Consider the following 23,779-nt stretch of genomic DNA (forward strand, 5'->3'; position numbering starts at 1 on the left):
CCAAACATACAGCCAAAGCCACACTGGAGTGGCTTAAAAACAAAAAGGTCAATGTCCTGGAGTGGCCAAGGTAAAAACCAGGACCTCAATCCAATTGAGAATATGTGGAAAGAGCTGAAAATTGCTGTTCACCAAAGGTCCCCATCCAACTTGATGGAGCTTGAGCAATTTTGCAAAGAAGAATGGGCAAAAATTGCAGTGTCCAGATGTGCAAAGCTGGTAGAGACTTATCCAAATAGACTCATGGCTGTAATTGCTGCCAAAGGTGCCTCCACCAAATATTGACTCAAGGGGGTGAATACTTATGCAATCAATTATTTTCTGTCTTGTATTTGTAATTAATTTAGAACAATTTGTAGATTTTATTTTTCACTTTGACATTATGGACTTTTTTGTGTTGATCAGTGGCAAAACCTCCAGATTAAATCAATTTTGATTCCATGTTGTAACACAACAAAATGTGGAAAAGTCCAAGGGGGGTGAATACTTTTGAGAGCCACTGTATCTGTTGTAAACCCAAGTGGCCGCAATTAGGTAAGTTTTGTTGTAATGTATCCAGAGACTCTCTCTCACTCTCTATACTGTACTACCAGTTCATTAAAGTTTACCAGTCATCACTCTTGAGGATGATAAGTACTAACATGATCCTTTACAAACACCCCACTCACACCCCTTTGGGAAAACAAGACAAACTTAATAAAAAGAGAAGGAACAACCTACAGGATACAGACTGCTTCAACATTTCAACTATAGTGTAGTCATTGAAATATCTGCATATTACACATTCAAGTATAAACTACCAGTAAAGAACAAAATATCTTTAACAGAATATAAGGGGGACCAGTGATAATACATTAAAGCTACTGAGAGGTAAGAGAATCAATTTTAAAACCTTTGTTAAGCAATAGAACCCGAAGAAGAGGGCTTCACTGTCTGGTTTAATGTCCTGAAGGTAAGGGCATTTAACATAACTGGGAAGGGCCTTGCCAGATTGTAAAGTTCTCTTCTGAGGGTTCTATTGCTATTAGAAAATAGATGCATTACAAAACTAACGTTTACAGTTTCTCTGTTTGTTTGTTTTTTCGTGATTTTATGCAGCACTAGTTTTTGTTGCTAATAAATGCAAACTATTTTCTCGCTATTCCATGTGTAATGCGGTTTGCTCAGAATTCTGGCTGTGGTCTGCAGTAGCCTTCACTCAGGCTTCATTATCCCAGCGGTGGACTGTGTCACGCTGTGGATATTTCCAATAGCCTAAATAATACCTCAATACTAAAACAACATCTTTTACTTACGTGGAGCTGTTCTTCAGTTCAGGTACCTTGTACAGAAAAGCAAACATGGTTTGTGAACTGTTTGTAAAAGAATAAAAGACATTTTTATTTTTTAATTAGGTTTTGAGTGCAGGTTCGTGTATGTGTGTAAGTTTCAGTATTATATTTAGTAATGAAAAATATCTAGTAGTCTGGGTGTTAATGCTGATAACAGCAAACACAATTCCCAATTGCCTTTTAAACTTTATTCATTTGCTATACTACATTTAAAAAGATAAATTGAACGTAATGGACAGCGATGAAGCAATCTTAGTGACAGACAACATTCAGACGGTGTGTAAAGAGATTTTTTTTTTCTTCAAGCAGAAAAAAGATAAAATATACAAATGCTGTATTTAAGTATTTGCTTGCAGATTTATTTGAAACAGTGATTAAATATTCAAGGTCGTTTTACCAGAGACTAAGGCCCTTGTATTGACCAATCAGGTTAAAGGAAATCTCTGATCCATTTTCTATTGTTCCTTTAAAAGTTCTGATACTTTTCCTTGAAATGCAGTCGATACCATTACAATAAATCTTGTAAAATATACATATTTAAGTAGTCATACATGTGGGCTTCTATTTGTTCATCACTTCATTAGTGTATTGTTAATAGTCTGGAAATGAAACAGCTTCTTCCTAATCATTTTCTTATTTTTAGGTGACCAAGAGAAGATACTGGTACTCAAGAATCTTTGACTCTCTGCAATGTCTCCCAATTCAACAACAATGTCTGTGAATGTTACCTCTGGTAGACCACTGTTTTATATTAATGGGTTTTCTAATATGTTGTATGCAAACTATTATTTTATTTTCTTGTCTGTTGTTTATGTTTTAACAATATTAGCCAATGCATTTCTAATGCTAATAATATGTGTAGAACAAAGTTTACATAACCCCAAATATGTTGCTGTTTTTCATTTAGCTGTAGTTGATACCTGTTGTAGTACTGTGGTAATCCCAAATCTAATTAAAACATTCATTTTCAACTCCCAGTTTATTGTGTTCGAGGCCTGCCTTGCTAATATGTTTTTTGAGCATTTTTTTAATGGATTGCAGTCACTTTCTCTTGTGCTGTTGGCATATGACAGATTCATTGCAATATGTTTCCCATTGCATTATCACACAATTAATACTAATACTAGAATGATTATAATTATAGTTGTAATTTGGGTATTTTTCTCAGTTATGTTGCTTGTCATGGTCCTTTTAGTTTCACGGCTGTCCTTCTGTAAATCTACAGTGATTGACAGTTATTTTTGTGACCATAGACCTGTTTTCATACTGGCTTGTAATGACACATCAGCCAATTCTATTTTTGCTAAACTCTTGATTGCATTATTTTTAATTTTACCAATGGTCCTCATTATATTATCGTACGCATGCATTGTATTTCAACTTTTTAAAATTGCATCTAGAGAGGGCAAAAGAAAAGCTCTTAAAACATGTACCTCCCATTTAATTTTGGTAATAATATTTTTTTTACCAATATTAGTGACGTATACAGCAACAATGGTCTCTGCTATTCATCCCAATGTTAGAATCTTAAATAATTCATTGTCTGCTACCATCCCACCCCTCTTGAACCCCATTATTTACACTCTGAAAACTGAAGAAATAATGGAATCGATTAAAAAGTTGTTTAAAAGAAACAAGATTTTCCAGGTAAAAAGTTGATATTAATAGGGCATAACTTTACACCTAATGAGTGTGAAATATTACTGTATATTACAATATACAGTAAAAATACTGTAAAAAGTTCATGGATAAAATGACCCTACTGCAGATGTTCTTGTGTAATTCTACCCTTTTCTTTACTTGTTCTTCACATCCAGTAACTGGAATGAGTGATGATTTGTGAGATGATAACCTGTTGTGTTAGTTTTTATTGCCTTGGGACTTAGTCATGTTGGCTGAAGCTCCTATATTTTACAATATATTTTAACAGACACTTCTATTTTGATTGCATTTTACTCCATGTGTGAAGCAAGTTGAAACTGTGAAATACTTACAGAAAGTAAATATTAGAAGTTCAATTCTTTAAAGTATAACATATTGTAGAAATCTGTTTGTGTCTTGAATTGGCTGTAATACTGGGATGATTTGTCAGTGTAACAGTTCTTGTATCAAACTGCAATGTTTTTATTTAACGGTGACTGACTTAATTGTATTCAGTTTAATCATTGTTCCTTTCACCAAAACTGTAACCATCTGACAATAATATTATATTAAACTTGTGTGAATATCCGGTTACTTCCAATTGCTTGAATTACTTGAGCTATAAAACTTCTTATTTTAACAATTGATTTAATAATGCAATTTATGAAACTTGGTAGACCTGTATATGTGTAATATTAAAAATACAATTGTGTGAATATTTGATGAATTGAACTCATTTTTATTGTACCAGTTTCTTGAGGCAGCAGTTTATTTTTGACACTGCTATGGAAAACAATACCATTAACACATCACCTTTTTGTAATATTTGCATTGTTAAAAACTGCATCAACATTTAAAACATGCACCTCATATGTAACCCTTTCCAGCCCACATTTACTTCTAAGGCTCAGAATATTAAGCAATTCATAAAATTACACAATAACACAAACACTGCAAGTTGGGGCATGTGATTTATTCTGAGCTGTGCACTGACTACATACCTGTTAACAATATGAAATAAGATATACAGGTCGTACCTCTTTGACCTGAAGTTAATCCTGTAGAGCTCTACAAGCATGTCATGCATGTGTGCCCCTCCCATGTGCTGACTGCACTGCTTCACAGCTGCTGGGCCTGGAACCTGTACCTGCTGCTTTTTACCAACAGACCAACAATTCACATCTCAACTGGTGTAAATAGTTTTTAGAAAATGTTGTCTGATGTAAATACATGTAGATTGACAGAGGAAATGAAAAACATTAAATCAAACAGTCTCGACCACACGACCGTGCAAATCACCTCCCTCCAATATGTTTTACCATTGGTTAATCACCAGTAAGTGCCTTTATTGCTGCCAGTGATGCCAAATGTATTGAGCATTGACCATGACACCATAACCACAAAACATTGCAATAGGTATAGCTGGGCTAGTAATTAATCTAGGTAACAATACATTATCTGCCGATATCATTGAAGTATAATGCATCTAGTATTCATTCAAATACTAGAATTTTAAATAATTCATTGTCAGCTAACATTTCAACTCTCCTAAACCTAATTATGTATTCTCTAAAAACTGAAGAAAAAATGTAATCGTTTATAAGGCCTTACAAAGGTAGCAGTATTTTTCAGGCAGACTAAAACATTGGGGCAGCTATTCAAAACAGATTTGCAAGGCCAGTTGCAAGAAATATTTCCCCCCCCAATTCTTCCCTGAAACTGCTCTACAAACTGTTGCCAATAACAAAAAAAAAAAAAATTACAATGTAATTAGCAAGGCTGAACTCTCCACATAGTTCAATCAATAAAGCCTTTCCTTGTGCTTTCTAAGCCCATTGCATAGAATGCTGTGTTGGAAAATATTTAGAACATACAGTGGAAGAGATAGCCTTTCCTTTGCGACATGGCGACAATTAGTTCAGTGAAATGGGAGTGTTTCTGTAATATCATGTTTCTATTTTGCAGTTATTGTTGTAATATATCCACCGAGACTTTATCTATAGTGCAAATTATAAGATACCAGTTAATTAAACAATCATCACTCTTGAGGATGCTGTAACTACTGTAAGAATTATTACTGGAAATGTTTAGTATGGTAATTAATATACTCCTAGTGTTAATTCAGTAGTATTTGACTGGCTATGCCTGAGGGACTTGGGGATTGATTAGTTTAGAGAGAGCGCTAGGGGTGTATTGAATTATTCAATAAAGAGTTTTAAGAACCCAACAGCCTCTGCGTTACCGTTATGAACATCCAGTAAAATTCTACACTACTAACATGCTCTTGTACCAACACCCCACTGCCATAAGACAAACTTAATTAAAAGAGAAGAAACATTTCAAACAATACAAACTGCTCCAACTTTTCAGCTATAGTGTTCAATTTTCTTTAGTGCTGTTGGCATATGACAGATGAATTGCCATATGTTTCTCATTACGGTATCACATATTTAATACTAATATTCGAATGATTATAATTAGAGTTGTAGTTTTTCATAGTTAGGTTTCTTCCCATGGTCCTTGTAGTTGCATGGTTGTCCTTCTGTAAATCTACAGTGATTGACTGTTTATTTTGTGGCCATGGACACTGTCCTGTAATGACACATCAATGAGTTCTAGTTTTGGTTTAGTCTTGATTTCTGCATTTTCATTATATTGTCTTATGCATGCATTATATAAATAAACTGGGTGTTTTCCCAGCACAGACATATATCTGAGTTGGTTTATAATTCTTAATAATATGAAAATATTATAAAAGTTACATTCTCTAGTCATACTGTAATGGTTCAGAAGCTAACTGGTTTAATTGCTATTTTAAAGAAGTGGAAATACCTGATTGAAAAAAAAAACTGCAGGGGTATAGTGGCAAAAAAAGTATAGAAGCTGTCCTAAAATGAATAATGGGACATTGTAATCAGTTAACTTACTACTACATTTTATGGTTAAATAAATTAAATACCAACTGAGTCAAAATACACATACTATATTTACTAGCACATGTTTACTAACTCTACAAACAATTAATTATTGGGTTCAATTGGGTGTTCTGAATACTTTAAACCCACCCCAACTACTGAGTGGTAACAAATTCTTACATTTCTATTGGAGACTCCACGAGTCCACAGATTCTAAACAAGATTACAGTTCAATACGCAGGATTGTTCTTGCTCGCGGGATTTAAAACAGAATTTCAAATTGTGGACAAATTTTAAAAAATGCCTAGACCCACAAAAACCCTAGAAAATATGCCTGTGTGTAACAGGAGAGACCTGGACTGGCTGTCTGACGTATGCATGATGCTGCAGGAAGAGGGCGGCAGCCCCGTGGGATCCGCCTGCCAGTCATGGCAGTGACACAGAGAAGTGGGGAAGAGGGTGTGTGGGCGTTCCCTCTCTCTGAGTGGCTGGGAGGCGGGCCTTGGGGGGATTGCTGGGCCTATAAACAAATACCTTGTTGTTTCCTCAGATCTGCCCTCTCTTTACTGCAAATCTCAGGAATATGTAAGATATGAGGAGACAGCTTTTTTGTAGTATGTTACTTTATTATAACTGTATTCCTGTTCCCATTGTGTATTTCTGAGCCCTATTCATGAATTATTTAAAAACTTTAAATTCTGTTTTGATGCAATACATACATTATTATTATTTATTTCTTAGCAGACGCCCTTATCCAGGGCGACTTACAATTGTTACAAGATATCACATTATTTTTACATACAATTACCCATTTATACAGTTGGGTTTTTACTGGAGCAATCTAGGTAAAGTACCTTGCTCAAGGGTACAACAGCAATGTCCCCAACTGGGACTCTGGTCAAGAGTCAAGAGTCCAGAGCCCTAACCACTACTCCACACTGCTGGCTGTTCAAAAAAACATTTCTAACTACAGGAGTCAGCATATTTACTTTCAGGTAAATTATATTAATGTTACATTATATTAATGCCAGCAACAGATCAAGTAAACACTACCTTATAACAGGGTGTGTGGTATGGTCTTTCTTACTGCATGCCCATGTGTGTTGGAAGACACAATGCAAATGGTTTTGCAGCACACCATGAAGTGGGTAACAGTACTTTATTACTTACCTTAGGTTTATTTTATCAAAAGAAAACAACATTTATATTAAGTTTGATTCAGTGTACTTTGTCTTTAGAAGCTGCAAATTGTCTGGAATTGTTTTTTACTGTTGAGGAATTTTTCATTTATTTATTGTAGTTATCTACTTATTTATTTTTATACTGCAGTGTGGCAGGCTGGCTGGGTGGTGACGTCACGACAGAAGCAGGAACTTAAAAATACTGACACCAAACTGCAGTTTCCAAATAATAAAGACGCGGTGCGCCGTTTTTATTAACAAAAATAAATAAAATAGTCAAACAAAAACACTGTGCTCACAGAGCAAAAATAAAACAGTAAACAAAAATAATCACGAACACAAAGTAATAAATAAACTATACATGTCAGGCTGGCTAGTCACTGTTCCTGTATATTAGTTTCGCTTTCTCTCTCCTCGCTCTCTCCGCTCCTCTCTAACTCCCACCCCGAGTGCAGCGAGCTGCAGGCTTTTATATCGTGGCCGAGGGGTTTAAATGTTTAGTAATTATTCTATTACCCCTCAGCCACAATCTGCACGAATTTATTAACTCAACTGCTGTGGATGGGGCTTCCCATCCACGCTACTAAATAAAATAAAACACACGGCTACGGTGTCAATAAATTCAATAATAAACCATAAAACAAAACAAATACAAAACAATAATCTGCATAGGAAACCCCGTTCTAAAAATAAACAAATACATTTAAAGCAGCACGGCTTACTGCCGCCCTGCTACATGCAGTTTGAAGGTATTATTTTCCTGTAAATGAAAACTGCAAAGAAGTCTGGAAGGTGATTACATTGTCCCTGAGGCATTATTTGTGACTTTTTATCAAAACAAAGTTAAGCGTGAAAACATATTTGTATATCACTTGCTTATAAAATTAAATAATCTGATTCACTTCATCAATGTAACTTTAAAATTGCTGCTTTTGTATTATGTGTATACTGTTATTTAAATGGTCTGACTGTGGCAGTTGTATGTGTGACATGCTACACAAATGTATTGTGGTTTGTTCTTTTTTCTGCTATATACTGTACAGTGCTTTGCGATACTTTTGTGTAAAAAGCGCTATATAAATACAATAAATAAATAAAGTCTTCCAAGTTCCAGAGAGAAAAAAATATATTTATTCACCTTTCGAAAACAGCTGATTACAAACAATAATAATTACAAATAAATACCGTACACTGTTGCAATAATACCATTTTGTTGAAATGTCTACAAAAGCTAGGTCGTTAGTGGTTTAAATTGCAAATACACACATTATATATTATTATAATTTATTTAGCAGACGCCTTTATCCAAGGCGACTTACAGAGACTAGGGTGTGTGAACTATGCATCAGCTGCAGAGTCACTTACAATTACATCTCACCCGAAAGACAGAGCACAAGGAGGTTAAGTGACTTGCTCAGGGTCACACAATGAGTCAGTGGCTGAGGTGGGATTTGAACCAGGGACCTCTTGGTTACAAGCCCTTTTCTTTAACCACTGGACCACACAGCCTCCCAATATACAAGGAAACAACTCACTGAAGAGTAATCAGAGGTAACACAATAACATCATAATATCATTAAGATACCAAAAAATCAAAAAATCATGTATTCATTGTATAATAAGAAAAAATTCATACCAGAAGTTAAATATCACCCTTAGAAAAATGCATTGATATTCCTGTGAGGGATTCAAATGTGATAATGAACCTCCTCCACTTTGGGGCTATTTGCTGAAATGGGATGATAGTTAAAAAAATTATATTCTGTAAACAAAATAGGTGTTAGGTTTAGGTTTCAGGGCAAACAATACACACATATATTACATTATTGTATTATTAGACATCAATATTGTAATAGTTACACTTAATAATCAATGTAAAACAACACAGGAAGCTAGTGGTGTAGTGCAAATATGATTTTAAAAAATTGTTAGAAAATTAAAACATTTAAGAAGGGTGTAGGCCTGAGTTGACATTATTAGCTGTATTGGATTTATATAGTATATCAAAAGCATGTTTTGGGGAAAAAAATGCTGCCCATGTTAGTTTTGGGAAGTGAAAACACATTCTAATCCAACAGATATACAGTGTGCTACAGCAAACTCTTTTTGGAAATGTAGTTTTACTCACTGGGTATAACAGACTGTTTACTAAATATTTTTAGGAGTCGGCTTCTTAGTTCCTTTGTTCTAAGGCAATATACAAAAGGATTCACAAGTGAGGGACCCAGTGTGGAGCCAATGATTAAACCATTGCGAGAGGAGAGTGTTAACACCAAGCCAATTCGTGTGATAATTATAAGCACAAATTTAGGAATAAAAAAGCAAGCAACCACAATCAAGTGACTGGAGCAAGTGCTGAACATTTTTTTTCTGTCTGCTGTAGAGGAGCTTTTTAGCACTGCTAAAATTATTTTCAAGTAGGAGAATGCAATAAGGACAAAGTTTCCAAATAATACAAACGAGGAAATAATGGAAGCTAAAAGGAAGTAATCATCAGGATTGACACATGCAACTCTTACCAAAGCAGCATATTCACAAAAACTGTATTTAAGGGTATTTGAGTGACAGTAAGGAAGTCTATTAACAATACCTGCCACCAAGCCTGAGCAAGTAAAACCTAACATCCATGCAATTATTGTCAAAACTAATATACGAGTCTTTGTAAGGATGCTGTGATATCTCAACGGATTAGAAATTGCAACTAAGCGATCATAAGCCATCAATGCAATGGCAAAGGGTTCCATAGTGCTCCCTAAATGAAATACAAGCAACTGGGCGACACAGGGTCCATATGGTACTCTTTTTATTTCACCTAGAAGGATATTCAACAAAACTATACTGACACTGCTGGTGTACAAAATGTCCACAGCTGCCAGAGTGCAAATGAAAAAGTACATTGGTGTGTGGAGACGTTGGTCTAGAGCAATAAAACAAATATTGGTCAAGCTACCTAATAAAATGAGAGAGTAAACTACCAAAATGACCGTCCCAACAGCTTTGGGGTGTTCAATGTCATCTAATCCTGTTATGATGAATTCTGTCATTCTATCTGCTGTTTCATTTTGAAGTGCCATCTTCCAGAATGTAATCCAGGGTATCTGAAAGAAAAAGGATACAAGTTACAATGGATGATAGTGTTTTATTTTAACTTACATTATCAACAGAGTAACTGCATAATAACTACTCTGCATAGTATCTTACTGCCTTTACATGCACCACTTAAGAGTATAGGACTCTGTGTTCCATTCTATAAGCACAATGTGCACTATGTTACAGGCATAACTACACAGAATCAGAATGCACATGCTAAGGTCACATTAGAATAATATTATGACTGCATTAAAAAAGTTGGACAATGCACAATAGAAAGAAAACAACAAAATACGGTGCTGTAATGCTATAAAAAAAATAACAGAAAAAATGTATTACTTATTTAGCACGCAGTATTCAGAACACAATGCAATTGTAAAATACTATGTGAAGTAATTTCAATTTATATCAGCATATGTATTGTTCTTGTTACTGTTCATAAACACTGGAAAATGTCTCTATTTGTCTATTTAAAAAAAAGCCTACATGTTTGTTGAAATCCAAGAAAACACTCTGCCGGAGACCTGAACTGAACCAGAATTTGGAACCCAAAGAAAATAATTGTCAGAGGGTTGTATTTATTGTGGACGAGCACACCCATGGGTCATACACAGTACGTGTGGGGCTTCAAGCTAATTCAGCACTATTTCTAGTACACTGGCTATGTTCCCCCTGGAAACATAGTTAACACTTTTGCTGATTTGCATTACAGCAGCTGTAGTACTTGAGTATCCTGAATATGAAATAAAATGTAAAAGGCATTAATGTGAGTGTGTTCTTTTTACTGAATTCAAAGCCCACAATTCCCCTGGAAGCTTGTTGACATTGTTATTGCAGGATACTGATTTTATACTGAGTAGGTTTCGTCAGAATATACTGATATGGAATCTTCAGCTGCAACTTTAGGACAGTGGGTTGGTCCGGTGTTGGATCTGATAATTGAATGGCTACAGTTGCATGATCCAGTACGCCACCTGCCCCTCTGGTTCCTGGAAAGTCAGCAACCACTGGAGTGTGGAGTGGTTGGTCCGGACGATGAAGGGCAGCCCACAGAGGTAGTGGCGAGCAGTTCTTGTCGCGTCACACAATTCTGGCGTTCCGCTTTGGTCAGGGACTGGCTGAAGTAAACACCTACCCACTCTCCGTCTGGCCACTGCAGCGACAGGGCTCCTCCAGTCTCCTCGTTGCTGGCCTCAGTGTCAAGCAGGAATTGACGAGCTGGATCAGGGGGCAGCAGCATAGGCGTCTGGGTTAGCACTTCTCGCAGGCTGTCAAAAGCATTTTGACAAGCCTCAGTCCAGTTAAACGGCTCCTCCTTCCACAGGAACTGGTGGAAGGTGGCCGAGATGGTGGCGAAGTGGGCAGCAGAGAGGCGGTAATAGGAGGAAAGGCCCAGGAACCCTCGTAGCTGACATTGATCTGCTGGGACAGGTCAGTCCCAGACAGCGCTGACCTTCTCTGGCTCAGTACACCTACTCTGTGTCCCAGGAAGGTGACCTCCCGTTCCATGAAGCGGCACTTGTCTGGAAGGAGTTTCAAGCCGGATGTTTCCAGCTGGTGTAGCACCTCACACGGAGTGCAGGCCCTCCATAAAAGTTGGCCGTGGTGGGCTCCAGACGAGCCTGCTGTCTCCTGGCTGTTCGTTGGAAGATATCGGGTCACAACAGTCTTAGCTCTTGAACCTGCGGTGGAAAGGCTGGGGAGCCTTTTACTATCAGGCAAGAGGGAATCAGAAGGCGGACTGTGGGGCAGTCATTGTGAATGCCTGTATGCACCACTCCCATGTCACCAATGTAAATCACTTTAATGTAAATATGTGCACAAAATACACCGATAAAGCTTTGAGTTGCACAGAAAGTCCTGGACTGTTGTGTGTCTTGTTTATACAGTCCCCACACCCCACCACAGTAATTAACCATATTTTATGTTTTATTTTTTTCACTGTAAAGGTTATGTATTTAATCGCATGCAGATCAATGTAATGTAAAGTATCCGGAGATGGTAAAGAACAAAAGCAAGAAAAGTACCCACATTATGATTAAATGCCAATAACAAAAACACAGATATATATATTTTTTATTCTGTTCACTTTGAATTGCGAAACAAAATCGTCACGTGACTCGTTTAGGACTAAAGGGAGGGTGAACTTTGCCGTGACACCACCAGCATATTTTACTTCAGCCTTGCATAAACAACGTATCGCAATGTTTGATGTGATACAGCCATCCTTTTGAGATTTTTTTTTTATTAGGAAATGATTGCTGTGAAGCATAAGTCAATTTTATAGATTGTAATATAACAGCAAATAACTACAGAAATGTAAATGTTTTAATTATTATTTTATTTGTTCAATTGAGCTTATAAAAGTGAATATAGAATGAAATGAAAAAAGTAAGACATGTATAAAATCTATGACATGACATTTGTACTTGCTCCTTAAATAGTGTTAGTTAAAGCTTTCTGAACAGGGTCTTTAATTAGAGGGAATGGCACAAGCACTGACAACAGGCATTATTTACAACGCTAAACTCCTCGCTTATTTAGGGCCTCTTTTTCTTAAAGTCTGTTTAATTTAACACAGTTTAACTGTGACTGTTTCACGTTTCAATGTTTTCAAACATACCCTCCTGTGACCTTTGAACCATGTGTATTGTAGTTCCTGAGATTCATTTCAATATCATTATGAGTGCTTTAAACAGTAGAGGGAGGTGGAGCTGGCTTACACATCTGTCATTTGGTGACACAGCCACTAGCTTCCAAGACCAGATGGAGAGATGGGAGTTTTCAAGAATAATGTTTCAGTCCGAGGTACTTCGCATTCAGACAGCAATTTTGCTATTTGCACGTGAAAGACACTTATTCATTGATTTATATATAAATGTGTTTATTTAAATGTATTTACACTGGTATCTCCACTAGAGTAGTTTACAGAGGTACATCATTTGAGCCTTGTTTAACCCCACAACAAATCAGACACTAAAGATGCAATAATAATTCGTTCCCCTTGCACTGCAAAGATGGACTTGTTTTGTGTCTAAAAAGCTTCACTTAGTAATTACAACCTCTACAGTGCACACCTGCTCTCCCAATGCCGCTGAGGCATTGTCAGTGGAGATGCATGTCTCAGAAGTGTGTGAAGACTGTATATACCTTCCAAAGATATTTATGTTATTCCTAGCTCTAATTGTGCTATCATTTCCATTCTCTCACTTTTGTATTTGTTATATTTTATTAAGTGTTCAGCTTATCACATTTACCATCTGAATGCTTCTTTATTTTACAAAGCTAGTAATTTAAATTATAATGTTTCAATATAATCTGTCTTGAATAACCAAAGCATCCTTCTTTTTTTTAACTTTATTTTTCAAAATAGGAATAAAATCGGGGGAAAATAGTTTTTAATTCAAACATCAGTAAAAATCGGGGGGGATCTCAGTATCCACACTTTACATGTGGAATATGATGTGTAGCAGTTCTGGTTTCTCATTAGGTTTAATGTCCCTGGCATGTCTGATAAAGCACAATCTGTGCAAGTCGAAGCCACATTTTCCCACATTAACTGGTACTTTGTGAACGTTTGGGCAATCGCTGTGCTGACAGAAACAGTATCTACAGAAGATATGAACATGACATCAGTACAAAACAAGCCAGGTTTATTCACTATTAAATCATAAAAATAAAATAAAATTGACAGAACTGGGTGGTGCAAGTCTTGGAAGACACGTCAAAAATCACACTGGTCATTTCCATCAATGCGTTCCATGTAAGTTTATCAAAGCATCACCATTTTCTGTCAAATATTTATGATCAAGATTGTCGGTGTTAGGCAGTGTTTTAGCTGATGGACAGACAGTACTGTCACACGAAGTCACCGATACATACCTCTGCAGTAAACAGTGGCTGTCCAGCAAAGCACAGCGCTCTGACAAACTCATTAACACAGTCATTCTGCGCTCTCTTTTTATTAAAGCGTGTGTAAAAGCCGCATATATGGATTGCTTGTCTCTCAGTTCACTTTCTTGTTTTAGTTTAATGTGTCTCTTATTTTTCAGTATGTTCTTTTATTGTCAGCGCCAACATGTACCTCAATGCAGCAATATTTGCAGCACTATGCATCGGATCCACTTCTGCTATTTTTGCTTTTTGTATACTTTGAAACATTTGTTTTCTTTTGAATATTCATAAACTGATTTACGTTTTCTCCCCATTCCTCATCCACTATAAATATTACATTTTCGTGTAAGTATTTCAATTTAGTTTTTGATCAAGCTAGTAGCCCAGCAATTGCCACAATAATCAGACTTTGATTGGCCAACATAATCAGGTGATAGTGTGTTTGTGAAGTGACACAGAACCACAGTTGAACTTTTTGATTTTATTTGATCCTCTGACATCTAAACTTATGCTGTATCCTAGGATACAGTGTAGGGCTGCTTATTACAATGTCAGAGTAAAAATAAAACAGCATTTTAATCAAATGATTGTGTATTTCCTAGAAAATGGTACTGGGGTGATATTGAATAAAAAACAAAAATCGGGTATAAATCAGTAAAAAACGACATCAAGTTAAAAAAATAAATCCTGTAATTTTTCAGTAAAATTCAGAATAAACCGGAAAGACAGAACACTAAGTATACAGTACCATCCCTTTCTTGACATTTCAGCAATACATGCTTTTCTACCATTAAATACAACTCATTAATACTAAATAGAAGCTTAATATCTGTTTCTTCTTTTAGTATTGCTTTCTTTTATACTTTATTCACTTTCTCCTTTCACCCTATCCCAACATGTGCATGAATTCATGCTGAATTTCATTACCAGTACAGTATAAATCAGTAATTACAACATATGACAAAGAGTATGCAGTGGTTTAACATCTTAAATCCAATTCAGATGAAGTAGATTTCATTTTCAGATTGATAATAATTTACCAATTTAACTCTTTAAGGTCTGCCTGTTTTCAGATTTGTGCTCCATAACTCCATAACTGTAGGGGTGACATGCAAGTGTCTTACATCAAATGAAAGGGCACAAACTGGTAAAATGCTATACACAATATTATATTTTACCATCTTGTGTAAAAAGGCATGCCAAGCTAAGACACAGTTCTGCTAGCTCATGTACATACACAGTCACCTGCTGTAGCCAGAGGCTTTGTAAATAAAATGATTACGTCATCACTCACTAGGGTCTGTAACTCAACACCAAGATCAGCTTACAAGCTGCAGTGAAGTGTGTCTTCAGTAAACAAGGCACACACATACTTCTGCACACACACCATCATTAACACATTAGAAAAAATAGCTAAAATACTTCTACTACAATCAAAATGTGTATTTAAAAGCTGCGACAGATTTGAGAAGTGTGTTTTTTTCAGAAAGCAAGCAAGCATAAAATAAAAATACTTTTCACACACACGCACACATTCACACGTCAGAAGAATAGCTAAAAGATTTCTACTATACTCAAAATATTTATTTTATAACCTGGAAACAAACAAGACAAAAGAAGAAATGTGCAATTTCAACGTTATGGATGTGACATTTACATACAAAATTTAACTTTGTTACCATACACAATGGCTCCTTCAATGAATTAAAGAAACATTATAGACTATTTAGACAACATGCTTTTTAAACTGTGTCCTGTTAAAATTCCATGGTTTAAAGTCTCAATTTTTTATTTTTTTGTCCACATTATGGATGTGGCAGAAATGGACAAGCATTGCTGGGTCACTTTACATGTTCTCAAAAGTCTGTTCCCCAACATCAGATGAATTAATATATCAGGTTTTTCATATTTTAATAGTACAGCATTATGGATGTGACAGTGTTTGAACTGTAATAAGAAATTAATTACAATCTTGTTTAAAAAAAAAAAAAAAACTTTAAATGGACATTTGTCCAAAAAAAATTATATATATATATATATATATATATATATATATATATATATATATATATATATATATATATATATATATATATTAAAAAAAATTAATATCACCAAATATAAATACAATTATGATTGCACTTGCTTTAATTTGTATTATGTACACACTACATTTCACATTTTGGGATAAGGTGATAAGGTTTCAGTGAAAAAAAAAACTCTAGTAATTCAGTCAGCAGGACTGACAAGATTAATAAACATTATATAATATTACTTTAAGAATATAATTAAAATATACCTCTAATGAGGTTTTTTTCATGTTGAATGTAGAAGGATCTTCTGTGTAATAAAGCAGTATTCTCTGAAGGCTTTCTGAACTGCTGATACATTACCACATAACCTGTCAGCAGTGACAGAGTGGGAGGCAGAAAAACAAGAACAGAAAAGTATTTTATAATTTTTTTTTTAACTCTACAGCCAATCAGATTACACGCAATGTTGCCAAAGCGAATTTATTGCTAAATCTAGCGACTTTAAGGGCTGACTTGACCACTATTTTTGTCAAAAGCGATTAGCTGCAAATTCCAGGACTATTTCAGAGATATAAAATTGCCAAAACGTTTAGATTATCCTGAATCATTGGTGACCTTTACATGCACAAGTCATGACAGTTTTCCTCACAACATGTTTCCCGTACTTTTCAGGAAATGCGTTGCTATGCAGTTCTGATTTAGGGAAAAAAATTGGCAATGCAGATTACTCCCCTAAATTCATAGTCATTTAGGGGAGGGGATATTTAAATGTACGTGTCTGCTTACTAAGTAGGAAAAGAACAACCAGACCTGTCTGCCCAGCCGCCTCCTCATTTTATTAATGAGTTGAGGCTGGTGAATGACCAGCAGCTCTGCATAGCTCAGCACAGTGGCCAAGCTATCGGATGTAACCTGGGATCCCTTGTGGTAGCACAATGCCAGCTTTGGCTCTCCCAGGGCAGAGTTCCAGATGCGGACAAAGTGTCCCTGCTCAACGCGCCCATCTCCCCCAGCTACACCTTCGGGCCAGTCGTGGAAGAGTGCTGCAGCGGTCTCACCGTGCGAGGGAGTCATCAAAGCAGCTCACAGAGCTGCTTCCGCGACCCACACATACCCAGCACCAGGGGCAACAGCAATGGAGACCCAAAGCTGCTGCACCACAGACCATTGTGTGCACTGTCCCGGTGGCTGCTCCACCTGGGCCAAGCAGGCAGTACCCCCACAACCGACGCTCGGCAGCGGCGCGCAGCACCCTTAACAGAGGCAGCGCCAGCCGAACACAGCCTAGCAGGCTCAGCAACAGCAGCAACCCTGACGGGCTCCGGCCTCAGGCCCTGCACCCGTTCAGCCAGCACCACCTTCTGGCATGCAGGTAATACACCACCGACGCGTGGGTGCTTGCAACCGTCCACTCCGGCTACTCACTCCAGTTTCGAGCCGGACCTCCTCCCTTCCAGGGGCTCATGAACACTCTGGTGTCCGACCCCGCACAGGCCTCTGCCCTAGCGCATGAATTGGATGCTTTACACACAATGCGCACAATTTGCCTTGTAGAACCCCCATGTCAACAGGAGGGTTTTTACTCAAGGTATTTTTTGGTACCAAAGTGGGATGGCTGGCTCCGTCCCATTTTGGATCTCAGAGGCCTGAACATATTCCTGAACGAGAGGAAGTTTAAGATGCTAACTACCCATCACATTCTCCAGTCCGACCGGCCGGGCGACTGGTTTGCGACCGTGGACCTCCGGGATGCGTACTTCCATGTCCCGACACGTCCTGACCACAGAAAGTACTTCCGCTTCACCTTTTCGGGGCAGTGTGTACAAGTTCTGTGTTCTGCCATGCGGTCTGTCTCTTGCTCCCAGGACTTTCTCCAAGTGCATGGACGCAGTTCTGGCACCCCTGCGGCTGCAGGGGGTCAGGGTCCTCAATTACATGGATGACAGGCTCATCTGTGGCCAGTCGCGGGAGCAAGCCGTGTCTCACACGGCTCTAGTGATGGAGCATCTTACCGGAGCAAGTGACAGTTCTCCTGGGGTTCCGGCTGGATTCCCGCTCGATGCTCGCTTCCCTGTCGGCCGACACGGTAAGCGCATTGCAAGCCTGTCTGTCCCTTTTTCATCTCAGACACTCAGTGCAGGTGGTGCTGTGCCAACGGTTGCTAGGTCTGCTGGCCGCAGCCTCCTCTGTCCTCCCTCTCGGTCTCCTCCATATGTGCCCCTTGCAGGCGTGGCTCAATGCCCAAGTAGTTCACCCAGCCCAAGACAGACACTGCCGGCTGACAGTGTCTCGGTCATGCTGGCGCGCCCTGCGCTGATGGAAGAATCCTCACCACTTCAGTGAAGGAGTAACTATGGGTGTAATATACCAGAGGGAGGTGCTGATTTGTTTCTGTTTTATATTTGTAATTAATTTAGAACAATTTGTAGATTTTATTTTTCACTTTGACATTATGGCACAAACTCCTAATTAAATCCATTTTGATTCCATGTTGTAACACAATAAAATGTGGAAAAGTCCAGGGGGGGTGAATACTTTTGAGAGCCACTGTATATATAGATACATATATATATATATATATATATATATATATATATATATATATATATAATCTATGATGTATTGAGCTGTGACAGGATGGCTGAGTAGACAGAGACTTGGAGATAGTGAAACTGCAGTTTAAGTGCTGCTGCGCATTTTTAATAAACACACAAAAAAACAAAACAAGTCATGAACACAATACACAGAAACAAAATAACCAGCTCAAGGGCCAAAACAAAAGGCTTAAACAAAATACAAAAACCATAGGCTGGGCATTTGCCTTCACTGTCTTAAGAAAACAAATAACAAAAGACAACAACCAGACCTTCCATGTGGTCTCCCCTCTCCCAGGCACTTTCCTCTCATGGAGCTGTGTAGCTCCCTTATATACCATGTGGCCAGGGTTGATTGACAAAGAATCATTCAATCAACACCTGGCCACATTTTCACATGTATCTGGCAGAGATAGGAATTAACCCTATCTCTGCCAACCACCACCACAAACACACTCAAAACAACCACAGCTGGAATCTTAACTTCCAGCCCTGCCATATCTAACAAACACTTTTTCATATAATATTTACACATATACATTTAATTACCAGAGCAGGGCTTCTGCCCTGCCACATGAGCATATGCAGATTCTGTCCAATCCTGTATTCTAACTTCGACACAGGCACGCAAGCAAAAATATGGCGGAAATGATTCGTCATTTGAAAGCCAGGGTCTGCTGATTATAAAGACAGAGTATGTGGAATACCATCTGATTAAATCGCCTTTAAAATGATGACCACCAGCGCTCATTTTCCCATTAGGCGGACCTTAAAATATCCCATGTTCTGTGCACCTAATCATTGTTCTATGTTGCAAAGAACAATATTTTCCATGCTTACAAGCTATTCCAGCACAAATATACTTTATTTTTTCAACCACATCTAATAAGGGTGAGGAGGTTTGAAAAACAACCACTAGGGGTGTGCATGTTTTCCATTTACTAACTTCCAGTTGGTACAGTTGTTTCAGAGGGGGAATATGGCAACCCAAAAGGTTAAGTTTGAGAAAGAAAAATGAGTTATGCTACAAACCTCTACACATTCTCTAGTTAGTGAGGGCATCAACACCAGTGGGGCACATGCAGACATTTGTCTACATTTTTGACCTGATGATCTATTTTTCATGGTGCTTTCATTTTGTATTCAGCTGTGGCAGGGGAAGAATGTCACTGACATGCATATTTTAAAATATATATCTAGAGATATATGCACACATCATTTGGAGCATCAGAATCTGGGGATATGAATGTGGAGATGCAATTCTGTCCATTTGTTCAGTACATATATTTGTCATGCGTTCATGCTGTTGACGTAGAACTAACTCTGTATCAGATGCCATGGGGAGGTAGATGCTGTGTTACTGGTGTGCTTGTTATACAGTAAGCAAAGCTATTTCTGGTTTGATTGACAGAAAACCCCATGTTTAAATGACCTCTGTTGAGCTGTTCTACAATAAATATTGCTTCCTCAGGTGCTTCCCTTCAGGTTGATTTCAGGTCTTCATGGGATGCGTTCTGCAGTTGCAACATGTAAGTAATAATTCTGGCAGGTGTAAAATCTAAACTCAACACAGCTTCTTGATTGTTAAACATTGTTAAAAAATATAAAGAGATGTATACACAATATCATATGGTATTGTTCTGTGTTGTTAATGCCTGTCTTCTATTGATGTTTCATTGAACTACACTCTGATACATTCCCGGTTATATATATATATATATATATATATATATATATATATATATATATATATATATATTGCTTTTCAGGTACTGAGTGATCATTATGTGATTATGAGGGCCACCTGTATGCGCATGCATTGCTTTTATTATGTGTTTGTTTGTGTGTTTGATTGGTTCCTAGAAAAACTTGTAATTGGGTCCTTCTTTTCTTTTAGAAAATGTGAGCAATGCCATTTATTAGCCAGAGGTGAAAGCAAGCCTGTACAGCCTGGTACAGAGGACTGGTATTGTGTAATATTCTGCATCCCCTGCTATTGTACTATATGCGATCAAGTGGTTTTTGATTAGTAAAAAACATTGTGCCCTAATAATGCAAATATAGATTAACCCTCACCCATTTAACCTAACCTTAACATTAGAAAAAAGTGTTCACTTCGGGACAAACCGTGGCGAAAGTGCGGAAGACGAATCGCCAGACGACCTGGTTGCATATATAGTACAATAAGCAGTTGATGCAGAATTTTATGGGATACAGAATATTACACGACACCGGCAAAACAATCCTGAAAAACTAAAAAAAAACTAAAAAATAAATCTTCACAGTGGAAACTCTTGCAGCTTTTGTAAACTGAAATGTTAGTGGCCTGAATTGAAGCGAATAGCTACATAAGAGAAATGCATACAAGTATTCAACTTATGAATGGGTAGAATGATAGATATGCTGCTCCTTCTAATTGATTTTAATTAAAAAGGAAACAAATAAACAGAAAAAACAAGCATGAGATGCTTCGCAATCTAAACGAACTATACAAGGTAACATTTAGTTTAGTGCATATTCTGAGGAAACAAGTAGAGCAAAAACAACCTTCATTTCATTTTTTTGTCTCGTTCAGAAACAGTAACATTTTTAACAGTAATTGTTCAGGTTGTGTTAGCGCCATTCAAAAATAAAATAAAAACAATCTTATTATTTGTTTGATCATTCTGATTGTGTTTATCACGTTAAAATTGTAATACTAATAGCTGGTCTATATTTAAATCAGGATTTTTCTACATTTACAATGTTTTGAGACGCCAATATAAAGAAAATAAATACACCCGTTGTTTAATTTTTAAACTATAATTGTGTTATTATACTGTTATTTTAAGCTGGTACGGCGTCAAGGAATTGAAGAAGAAAAAAAACTACCAGTTTTTCACTCTCGAATCTGGTAAATCTAATTACACAGAGTGTTATAAACTAAAGCTCTGATATAAATTTCGTCAGACAGCAAAATCCGAGCCAACTGGACAAATCTCACCAAAAATAGTAGAACATATTCAGTCTTTTCTCGGTTTGCCTACAGTGCAGTGTGGCGTAACTGAATGCTGCACTATTCTGCTGCACGGGGGGCAGAGGAAGGGACTGAACAATAAGACAGTACCAATACGAAATTAAAGTTACTTTCATCTCTGCATTTAGCTAGCAATACAGAATATACCAAATGAAACTGTTAAATTAAAAACAAAGCAAATAAATAAAGAACTGAATGAGTTTAATGGATTTTATCTCTAGAGAGTAGTTTCAATGTTTAGCCAAACTGTTTATACTGCTCTCTAAAAATAGTTATGGTTTAAGCTTGAAGCCACAAACATCAGAAGATTACTGTACTTACAAAAAAGTGACAATTACAGTAACTTCAATGCTGCAGCTTGAAGCCACAAAAAACAGGAAATGCCATAACACCCCTAACTCAGCTGCATCCAGGTTAGACTTTTAGCACAGATACTGAAATATGATGGGCTGGGCAGCATTCAATGATAAGGGGAGCAGTGCAAATGGCAGAGGTAAGAAAATTATTTTTTCAACTTTAGAAACAACACCTTTATAGAAAATGTTTCACTAAACAATGAAAAGGGGAGCAGCAAAAATTGCTAATTTGTTAAGTGTCTTTTAAAATTAAGTTTGCTACCTCATTAGTTTCAGTAACATTTCCATGTTCACTTCTCCCCAGCGACAGGGATACTGGGGAGAGGCCTGCATGTTTCTTGAAACTTAATATGGGCATTTGTTAACACAAGTGCTTCGACAATGTTTTTTGTCATTGTGACTTACTTCTGCATGAGTTTTGGCCTCTGATTGGCTGGTCTAATAAAGCCAACGGAACCATTTGCCCAAATTTGATTCAGCATGGACACTTTTTACAGGAAGTTATTCCGTGTTCCATCAGTTATTCCGTGTTCCATCAGTTATTCCGTGTTCCATCAGTGTAGCTCATGCCTACATGCTTTTTCACATTACTGACACCCGATTGGCTGAGCTATTAAAGATTATATTTTGTGAACCACTTGCTCCAGTTTGATTAATACTTGAATTTACTTTTATTAAAGCACTTTATTTCACATGCTTTGAATGTAGCTCACAGTGATATACTTTTTCACAGTTTTGACATCTGATAGGCTGAGCTATTGAAGGCTGTATCTTGAAAACTGCTTGCACAAATTTGATATTTACAAAGGCATTATGGTATATTGCACATGCTGTGCATGTAGATCATGATGGCCTACTTATTAATTATACTGATACCTGTAATGGTATTTACATCCTTGATAGGGATACCTGGTCATTATTGCTTAGTTGAACATTTCATTGTGTCGCTAAATATATCAAACATATTTTCACTGCTCCCCGTATCATTGTTTAGTGGAACTCTTCATTGTTGCAGGTTTTGTTGCTAAGGTTTTAAAATAAATGTTCTTACTTCTGCCGTTTTTTACTGCTCCATCCTATCAGTGAATGCTGCCCTGCCCATCACATCTCAGTATCTATGCTAACAGCCTAACCTGGATGCAGCTGAGTTATGGGTGGTATGGCATTTCCTGACTTTAATATTAGTATTTGTTGTGTAAGCATTAACCCACGACAGGGTGAGTGGTAAGACATCTCTTACCACGCTCATGGGTGCGTTGTGACGCATGACCGCACACACAGGAGTGGGTTATTGTGCTCATAAATTGACTCAATGTTTATTTTATAAAAATAAAATGAAAAGCAATTTGATTTTTAAACTTTAAATTAATAACCATTCCCTCCCTTTTTGGATGTCATTTGTTTAAAGCAACTTTAGGTTTATATTTAAAGATATTTTAAATAAAGGTTTTCTCTCTCTGTAGCACAAGAGTCAATATAAATCTCAGGGTCAGAATAACAGTAGATATATTGGGGTTTTGTAAAATATTTTGATATAATTATGCACAGCAATACTGTAGTTATTTTGTAACTGACTGATTGATGGTTTTGCAAATATCCTGGTATTAATTGTTATATAATGTTATATATAAAACTAAAAAGTAAGATTGAAATGCAGATTAAACATTATCAGAAAATACTCCTTACATTTCTTTCTGCTTTGTCTCTTTTTACAGATACTTGGGGAAG

At 37.0% G+C, this 23,779-nt stretch overlaps 2 protein-coding genes across 2 annotated transcripts; one reads left to right on the forward strand and one right to left on the reverse strand.

The window, feature by feature from the left end:
* Positions 1-1,936: 1,936 nt before the first annotated feature.
* LOC117406188 (olfactory receptor 1-like) lies at positions 1,937-3,559 on the forward strand. Its single transcript, XM_034010102.3, has one exon. It carries the CDS (start codon positions 2,022-2,024, stop codon positions 2,988-2,990), a length of 969 nt encoding a protein of 322 aa, XP_033865993.3. The 5' UTR covers positions 1,937-2,021; the 3' UTR covers positions 2,991-3,559.
* A 5,629-nt stretch (positions 3,560-9,188) lies between these two features.
* On the reverse strand, positions 9,189-10,142 carry LOC117972872 (olfactory receptor 10G4-like). Its single transcript, XM_034923260.1, has one exon. The coding sequence runs from the start codon at positions 10,140-10,142 to the stop codon at positions 9,189-9,191; it is 954 nt and encodes a 317-aa protein (XP_034779151.1).
* Between the last annotated feature and the right edge of the window lie 13,637 nt (positions 10,143-23,779).

This window comes from Acipenser ruthenus, chromosome 8, assembly GCF_902713425.1.
Source record: "Acipenser ruthenus chromosome 8, fAciRut3.2 maternal haplotype, whole genome shotgun sequence".
Lineage (NCBI taxonomy): Eukaryota > Metazoa > Chordata > Actinopteri > Acipenseriformes > Acipenseridae > Acipenser > Acipenser ruthenus.

Coding starts and splice junctions, on each gene's coding strand:
- LOC117406188 (XM_034010102.3), top strand. CDS start 2,022: ATGTCTCCCAATTCAACAACAATGTCTGTGAATGTTACCTCTGGTAGA.
- LOC117972872 (XM_034923260.1), bottom strand. CDS start 10,142: ATGGCACTTCAAAATGAAACAGCAGATAGAATGACAGAATTCATCATA.